Source organism: Plectropomus leopardus, chromosome 13 (genome assembly GCF_008729295.1).
Source record: "Plectropomus leopardus isolate mb chromosome 13, YSFRI_Pleo_2.0, whole genome shotgun sequence".
NCBI classification, from domain to species: domain Eukaryota; kingdom Metazoa; phylum Chordata; class Actinopteri; order Perciformes; family Serranidae; genus Plectropomus; species Plectropomus leopardus.
In genome coordinates this window covers 16630397-16639941 of record NC_056475.1, presented here as the reverse complement: position 1 = coordinate 16639941, position 9545 = coordinate 16630397, and the positions used below count along the sequence as shown (strand labels likewise).

Here is a 9545-nt window from a genome sequence, read left to right as displayed (position 1 = left end):
ACATGGTTTTAAGGCATGGTTTTATCAGTGTGGGGCCTAACAGAGCAGTGGTGGAGAGATTTGACAAAGAAAGAGCAAAAAAAATAACGTATCAATGTTATTATTCTGTATTTCAACCCTTGGATCTTTGTTCTGAGTGAACCAGAATATTTATGTGCAGGCTATTTCAGTCAGAGATTAAGAATTAAGTGGATTATATACATTAAGACGGCGGAGAGTCTCACGCTTTCTGCCTCTCCATCTTTTTATAACCTGCAGTTAGATATTCAGAAAAATTACAGTTTTCTCTTTGTTTTTATCTGTATTTAACCCACTTCTTTTTCTTGTTCTCCCTTACCATCAGTTTTTCTTGATTCAAACTAAAACATAACATGAATAAAGCGGGTTTGTATATGTGTTTAGACACTCTGTATATTTGTCTCAAATATTTTGACGTTTAATGTACATACTATACCAACATATTTAGAAAATGCCTGATATCGGACATATCACTGGTTGCAATGTCCAAAACATTTGCATTGTTTTTCTCTCTCACTCCCTTTTTGTTTTTGTGATTATTTGTCATGTGTTCATCAGGGAGATCCTCCCCAGAGGGAATCACACTGTCACATTGAGTTTAGGTTGATGATCAAAGGGCTGAGAGCCAGCGAAGCCACGCTACTTCCAAGAAATACTGCAGACGAAACACTGATCAGTATGGAGGCAACGTGAGCTGCTCTAATAAAACCTGAGCCCTATACACACGTTTTATTTAAACTTGCCCAGATCACAAATAGATGCAGTTTAAAGCACCATGCTGCAAAGGCAAGAAAGTTTATACAACTGTGGAAATGCTTCAGTGAAAGAGCCTCTCCACCTGAAGCTTTATTTTCCCATTACATCAGTCAAATTAAAACAACTTGAGCGATGAATAAGCTGATAAAGCTTTCACATAATACTTCACCTGCACAGCCGCTCTACTTTGATTCGAGCGAGCTAGCAGCTCAGTAAAGCCACAGCCATTACAACACAGTGACCCTTGCCTTGTGGGACGTCCTGGTGGCCTGGAGGTCACTCTCCTGGCTGGATTCCAACTAAATCCTTTCTTCACATTATCATCCTAAACTCATATTTTGATAATAAATACATATACAAAAAATGTGTAGTGTTCACAAGCCTCCAAACACTGCTAGTAACAATGTGTTTACCTATCCTCTTTTTCTTAGGGCATATCAACAAACAAAGAATCAGTCATTTCATCATAAAACATATCAAAAACAAGGATTGATTCAAGAAACATCACCCCCAAATTCTGTGTGTCAGTGTCACTCAGTTTTAGAAAAATGTTTAACTGTTTGAACTATTATATTTTCAAAAATCTCCCTTAACTTGCCCCTATGAGCTGTGGCTTTAAATCTGAATAAAACAGTTCTGTTTTATGTGCTTTTTTCAGCTCTTTACAAGACACAGTTTTGTGACTGTAGTGTACCAATGTTCCAGTTTGAAAACAGCAAACCCTGATGTCTCAACTTTCAGCGTGAGGTTGTTATCATGGGCCTGTCGAAGAATTCGTGGAGTTTCAAAGGTCAAAAGGGTATCTTTCAGGTGGTTTTGGATAAGCTCTGGCACGTTCCTGAGACTCCGTTGAGTAAGACAGCTTACTCTGACGTTGCCGCCGATGCTCCCATCATCAACTGTAATGGGACTAGGAGCCCTTAATCTGTTGAGATCAGACAGACTGAAATACTGAGAATCTTTGTACTGCTCCACAAAGAGCTAAAAATATGACACACCTTTAATTTGTACTGTTTACCCTTAATGTTATCATTATTTTTTATTATTTTAAATGGTCTATCTGATTTGTTGGTTTCTTAAGAAGAGTATACTGCGAACTACAGAGACAGGAGTTCAAGGCTTTTATTTACTGTTCTCTCTTTGACCAAACAAAACATCTATTTACAGGAGAAGTGTCTACAGCTAGTTTTTAAGGATAAAAGTTGTCACATTTTATATGGCTGTCTACTCAGCATGGTAAAAGTAGTCGACTAAAGCAGTAAATTCCTCTGTGCAGTGCTTCACTGACAGAGAAAGCAGAGAAAACAGCTACAAAATTCTTCCTACTTCCAGTGCTGTCATTTGTTGTGACACTGATATAGTTCGAAGGAGGTAGAACTACTGGTGGGTAGGACAGCGCTCAAAATGCCTCTGATGAAACAGAATTTCCTTCTTCTCTTGTTTTGCAAATGAGCTACTATTTCCAACACAATAGCATCCCATATTGTGAGTGTAGAGGATGTTTTGGACGAGGATATATTTTACAGTGTTTTGGCTAACTTAGATGTTCAGCTGTATTTATTGGAGTCAGAGTATACAGCTGAAGAAATGCAATGGAGAGGATGCCTTAGCATTGATCCAATCGCCCGTTATTCTGAAACCCTGTTCAAAAAACTTCCCATGCGTCTGATAGTCCACAGTAGGACGGCCCATTATCACAAAAACAAAAGCCCACTTTTGGGTTGGGTTTTTGAGTTCACAGAAGAGCAGTTGAAGTTAAATATCAGCTGAAATTAAAAGTATTTCTTTAGGAGTCATACAAATCCACATGTTACGATTTATGCGTTATCTGTCAAACTGAGCAATATGTTAATGGAGTCTGGAAAGCAGTAAAGCTGATATTCACCGAACTCCAGATTCAGTGTGTGTTTTCAAAGCAACAGGCCTTTGAAGCAGTGGGCTTTGGGTTTCGGAATAACGCGCTGTCTGACTATGGGCTTTCAGTCCAATCGGACATTTGAATGATTCGGGTGACAGAAAAATGGGCTTTCGGACCACTGGGCAGTCCCCGTGGATGGAGGTCAAGGCTGCGGCTGGCCAACAAATCAATGGCTATGGGCATCAGAAGCTTGTGCACAATGCATCCTGGTACGTGTAGGCACTTGGCAAGCAGAAATACTGAGCTTTCTCAGTCAATATAACACTGAGGAATTTATTGCTCTGGTTAAAGCAATGCTTTAATTTAATGCTCAAATTACACTCAACACTGATTGGACATCCACATAATAGGCGGCAAAATTTCCCTTTAACCGTTGTATCTGTCAGAAAAAAATCTAATAAGCAACAAGTAAAGATTCTTCAGATACTTTTTCTAAACCACACAGCACGATCCATTGTTTGAAACAGGTGCAGCTCACAGACAGATCAGGCCAATAATAGCAGCTCTAAAGGCTATTATTAAACACAAGCCAACCAATATATCAAACAGCCGTCCCTCATGTTATGACACATCCAGGCCTTTTTAACAAAAAATGAATTTAACCCTGATTTGGAAAGGCCTTTAACTTTATAACCCTATTTTTACCAATTTAAAGGAGACTTCATTGCTTTGTTTGTGCATGGGATTATCATCCTACTACTACCACAGCCATGTGGCAACTATGTCATTGTATGTTTGTCCGTGTGATTTAGCTGGCGGGTATTATTAAACCCTTTGTAGTCCAAAAAAGCTACTCACTGATTGCTTAAATGGATTATGGAGCAGGCAACAGCAGTAATAATGGACAAGTTAAGCCTGAATGATGCTCACAGAGAGGCTGCGCGTATAAAAAGGCTGCTCGACTGTGGCAGACTGCACTCTCCACCTACCCTGACATACTCCATCCAGCTCCCAGACAACTAAGAAGAGGTAAGACTTCATCTGCATTGATGGATGGATGGAAAGATGGATAGCTGAATATAGTGTTGATACTTATGATGAAATACAGCTGCTGCCTGTAGGCCATTTGGAGCATGATTTTACTTTGTGTAAAGAATATACTGATAAGGCAAAACTACGTGGGCTCATACTTGAAAGATTATATTTGGTTGTACTGCCTACTTTAAGACGAAAAGTGACGAATTATGTGACAGTTAAGTTGAGTTTGGGTGGTAGTTTTATCAGACTATGCAGTCATTTTACAGCATACAAGTTCTCTAAATGGAAAAAAGTTCTCAACAGATTCATGAGAAAGGTGCATTTTTTTGCTTAATGCTAGTGTCGAGGTAGCATGCTACAATAAGAATTAGAAAATATGACTGCTGTAGATTAAAGCAGCCAAAATGATGGCTGGTAGGTTTGCAAGTAAGTGTGCTAATCACCCAAAATTCCTCTTGAGAGACAGCGCAGAATTGCATCTCTGATGCTGAGCGACAAACATCATTTTAAATAAGAATGCCAACCATAAAAATAATTTCGCTATGTACACATACAATATAAAGCTTTTAAGTTCAGTTTTGGAGGAAATGGAGCATCAAGTCACCAACCAGCATTATTTGTGCTTAACTGAGCAATATTAATAACACCAGAACATGGATCCATCATTCCATTAATAATTGTGTGACAGAATGGTTCATGATGAACAGCCCATCAGGATTGAGGGATACACCTATGCTGTACCTCTCCATGGTCCTGAAACGCACATGCAGCCCTTGTTGCTTTATCCACCTTGGGTTGGAGGTCCCAACCTGACCAAACAACTCTCCATTCACCTGGGTTTTTTTTATTTCTGCACAGTTTCCTCAAGTTCATTAGATTTTAAGTTGAAGCAGGACAACTGCATGCACTGGGAAATTAACAATTAAGATTTCACTTAATAAACCAAGTTAATAATGATATGAAGATTTAGTAGAACTTGTAAGAGAACTGAACCAAACAGTCTAAAAATGCCTGAAAGTAAATTAAGAAATTAGCAAACCCAACTTGTGGCACTGCAGTTGAATTTTTCATCAGCATAAATAATCAAATGCTTACACCTCTCATAAACTCTCATTGATAATCCTTATTACAGAACGATAGAGGGTTAATGTTAGTGTCTCATCAAGTCCAAGAATACTACAGCAAGTTACTGAATGGGGTTTTATCCATTTAACTGTCCTTGATGAGCTCAAACAGGCATCAGCTTTGGTACTGCTGTTACGTTGGAGGGAGCACATTGTGACATAATCGTGAGTGTCGTGTAAATCTGGCCTGGAGTTTGGCGTGAGGCCTGTGTGTGTTGGACCGGGGGTCAGTTAGCAGATACAGAATAACGGACAAGCCAGGAGCACTAACACTGATGGTATAATCTTATCACAAAGGATTAACCTTCAATGCCCTGAAAACAAAACATTGCTCCGGCTGCCACAAAGCTGACAGTTGGTGAAGGATCTATGTCTTAACTACAACATCTGATTGATACTGTGACCCCCTAATAACCTAAAGTCACATTTTTTTCCTCTTTTTTCTCCACAGAAAACTTCTAAAGCTCTTCCAGAGATGGCAAAGTAAGCATTGTTTTCCTTTGTTGATTTCTTTGTGTCCCTAAAGGAAGTTCTCTTACTTCAATCTCACCCACTACAAACAAAAAAAATATCAAAGTTTAAGATTAAGAGGGCTTTCTGTTATTATTGTGCATAGTAACTCCCTAAAAACAACATATAAAAGTTACTATTGTTGCTTGAAAAAGCTGAAACCTGCTTTTAAAACTGTACTCAGAGCTACAAGCTTTGACCCAGGGTCAGCCAACTCTCAGAAATCATGAGTAGTTTTAAAGTATTTATTTAAGGTTTGTAAAGGTTAAGTCGCTTAAAGCGTCGGTTCAAATGTGGTCTCAGACAGTAACACAGGTAATCAGCCAATTAGGAACCCTGCCACACCATTTCTGGCTCTCCTCACCTGGGCCAGCCTCTCAATCCGGGCATGATGAGGTAAAGCTGCTCCACACTTAGCTGTCCCTAACTGGATAAAAGGGAATAAGGGATTACTGGCCCTTCTGCTGCTTGCAAAGCAACATACATTACCTTCAGAGTCTAAAACTAATCATTATTTTATCTGGCCAAACCAGACACTTACTCTGTCAGTGGATGAGGAATTAAGGATTCTTAATTAGACATTATGATGTTCCTCTTTCTTTTTTCACAGGGTTTTCAAGAAGACCAGCAAAAGCGGAGGGGTAAGTTTCACTTCTTGATTTGTCTGGAGTTAAAACACACTTGAAAACTTAAACTTACTGTCAACAGGGACTCAAACACTCAACTGTTTTCACTTCCTTCTGCCTGACAGCTGACCCTCTACCTGGGGAAGAGAGACTATGTGGACCACGTGGACAAAGTGGACAAAGTTGGTACGTTCCTCCTTGTGTTTGTGTGTGTGTGTGTGTGTGCGCAAGTGCGCTGTTGTATAGTAAGGATGATAACTGAATATTGTCTTCACGTTTAACTTTTCAGATGGTGTTGTAAAGCTGGACACAGCAGAATTTGGAGACAGGAAAGGTAACAAAAAGAAGTTTCATTTTAAATGCTCTTAAAAAACCTTCTCAAGTCAATAGCGTAATGCCATTATGCATGTTCTGTTATGTTATGACAGTGTTTGTGCAGCTGGCATGTGCCTTTCGTTACGGCAGCGATGACCTGGATGTGATGGGCCTGTGCTTCAGGAAGGATATCTGGATCCAGCACGTCCAGATCTACCCTGATAACCAGAAGCCCGCTCTGAGCCCCATGCATGAGACTCTGTTGACGAAGGCGGGAGACAACTCACAACCTTTCTCTTTTGAGGTACGACAACATGTTCAGACACAAGCGTGAAGACTTTAAGACCTCAACCCGTTCAGCCACAAGTTCTACCTTTTGTGTTTCAGTTGAAATTATGTTTATTTTACAGTCTGGGTTATGGACGAAACACCTGTATTTTAACCTTTTAATAGTTACTGTTAGGCATAAGTGTGGATTTCTGATGTGAAATAACTGTTCTTCTTTGTGTGTGTCTAGATCCCCAACAACCTGCCATGCTCAGTCGCTTTGCAGCCTGGACCAGATGACAAGGGAAAGGTAAAAACATGCAAATCTGCACAATTCAACTCTCCATATCCCACAATCAAGAGTGTCAACTGTTGCCTGTTTTCGTTGTAATGGCTGCCAATGTTTTAATTTTACTTCACAGGCTTGTGGCGTTGACTTTGAGGTCAAAGTTTACCTTGCCAGTGAAAAGTGCAACCCTGATGAGAAGGTTGACAAGAAGTGGGTGGAATAATCATTTTTACCATTGTCTTTCATTTTTTAACCATTTGCCTGAATAACACCTCTCCTCTGTCCCACTCCGCCCCACAGGGACACAGCTCGCCTTATCATTCGTAAAATCCAGTATGCCCCCTCTCAGGTGGGCGCCGGGCCCAAGGCTGACCTCTGCAAAAGCTTCATGATGTCCGACAAGCCCGTTCACGTAGAAGCTTCAATGGAAAAAGATGTACAGTACCAAAAACTGTATTGTTTAACCCTTTCAAACCTGAGCAAATTGGTTTGATATCTTTTGAAAACATGTAGGGAAAGGCAGTGAGCAACCTAGCAAAAGATGTCCCACAAAATGCAAGAAATTGGTAATGAGTGATAAAAATTAATGAGTGATAAAAAAATTGACCTGAAAATTAATTTAGAAAAAGAAAACAAAAAAAAAAACAAAAACTGCAGAAAAATGTCCAGAAATGTTTATTATTATTAGTAGTAGTATCAGCAGCAATAGCAGTAGAAGCAACTTATTTTAGATTATTTTCAGGTTATTTTCTAGTAATCTCTTGTTGCCTTATGTTACCTACCCCATATTTTTTCAAGAAATCAAACCAATTCGCCCAGGTTTCAAAGGGTTAAAGTGCCATTTCTCAGCTGTTCTAATTATTTGTTAATGTCTTAGGAGTGAGTTTGCATGCAGACTAAGACTATGTTTCCTTGTTTTGACTGTAGCTCTACTTCCACGGTGAATCAATCCCAATCAAAATCAAAATCAACAACGAGAGCAACAAAACAGTCAAGAAATTCAAAATCACTGGTGAGTACACTCTTTATTTAATATAACTGTGACTAAGAGCATGACATCGCCTAACGTTCAATTTCCGTCTTCCCGCAGTGGACCAAACCACAGACATCGTCCTCTACTCAGCAGACAAATACACCAAAGCTGTACTCACCCAAGAGTTTGGGTAGGTGGAGAGAAAACTGAGAACCAATGCAACAAAAATGAAGCAGAAAGTATCATACATGGACGTTTACATATGTGTTTGTGCTTTATCCCTCACAGAGAGACAGTGGAGTCCGGCGGCACCTACGAGAACACGCTGACCATCACCCCCGTGCTGTCTGAAAACAAGGAGAAGAGGGGGCTCGCACTGGACGGACGACTGAAGGATGAGGACACTAACTTGGCCTCCACCACTATGTGAGTGCACAATGAGAGCGGGCAGACTAAAGCAGGATTTGCTTTGAACTCAGGCAGCTCTTCTTGCAATGCTTCACAATGTCTTAAAATGGTTTTTCTAAAGTAACTTTACGGATTTAAACTTTCCAATCCCTTCATTCCTTTTCATTCCTCTCCTCCACAGGCTGCGGCCGGGTGTAGAAAAAGATGTGTTGGGAATCTTGGTTTCCTACAAGATTAAAATTAACCTCATGGTGGCCGGAGGAGGGTAAGAATCTACTCCTGTTTTTTGATGAACGGAAAATTATTTGTTATTTTTTTTAAGAATAACATTAACTCAGTTTCTGCTATCTTCATACAGTCTGCTGGGTGGCCTTACTGCCAGGTAAGTTAGGTTTATTTATAATGATATCACAGCCACTGCAGCCAATAAGTATTAATCACAAATCACTTGTATTGTTTTGATTGGTTGGTTTGTTTTCTCTTCAGCGACGTCACAGTGGAGCTGCCATTAAATCTCATGCACCCCAAACCTGAAGGTATTTTTTTCTCACACAAACACCAGATTTGTCTTTACACTATCTCACTGAAATTCACCTGTTGGTTTCTCTAATTATTTCCCTCTCTCATCCTATTATTTTCTTCTTTTCTTCACATCAACCTGCCTTCCAAACTGAGCAGAGTAAAGACTGCACATCTGCGTAAGTATAAAGTCGTTTTTATTTTAGGAGCTTTCACCCTAAAAATTGTTGAGATTTATTGCAGCAGTTAGCAAATAAAATTATTTGGTGAGTTATTGTTGTTGTTGTTTTTTAGGCATTTAGGTGATAGTATTCAGATGTTTCTATTAACCTATTTTTAATGTTCTTTTCTTACAGTGGAAAAAAACTCCCCCATAGTAAAGGTGAGGTTTATACAGACTATATTACAGTAAAGGACATTATAAGGCCAGTGGTGGAAGAGTGGTGATTCTGTTTTCATCACCAACAGCATTTTAATGTTTAGATTTAATAGTACAGATCTTAAATAAATATATTTGGTTACCTTTCCACAACTGCACAAGGCTAAGCACTACATAGTTTTTATTATTGTATATTGTAAAAAAAATCATACTATGACCATAAATAATATCATATTCCCCTTCATAATATGCTACAACAAATGCAGTTCAGTGATCATAAGGCAATTAAATGCATAATATTGCACATTTGTGGATGTGCTTTAATGCTGAAACACTTTCATGTACTGATTGTTTTAATTTTGTTCTCACAATGTATGTATAGTTAACTTATCTTTGTGTTTGCTTCTTCCCAGAGAGGATGTTACCCTGGAGGTTCAGGAGAAACCCCCCCAAAACAATGAGAGG

At 39.3% G+C, this 9545-nt stretch overlaps 1 protein-coding gene across 1 annotated transcript; it reads left to right on the top strand.

Moving 5' to 3' along the window:
• Positions 1 to 5692: 5692 nt before the first annotated feature.
• Positions 5693 to 8880, top strand: arr3a (arrestin 3a, retinal (X-arrestin)). The gene is made up of 15 exons (XM_042499563.1): positions 5693 to 5700; positions 5915 to 5945; positions 6056 to 6116; positions 6220 to 6264; positions 6359 to 6549; positions 6763 to 6822; positions 6935 to 7011; positions 7102 to 7237; positions 7729 to 7813; positions 7892 to 7964; positions 8063 to 8200; positions 8364 to 8447; positions 8541 to 8564; positions 8669 to 8718; positions 8861 to 8880. Exons 1-15 carry the CDS (start codon positions 5693 to 5695, stop codon positions 8863 to 8865), a joined length of 1068 nt encoding a protein of 355 aa, XP_042355497.1. The 3' UTR covers positions 8866 to 8880.
• The last annotated feature ends 665 nt before the right edge of the window (positions 8881 to 9545 follow it).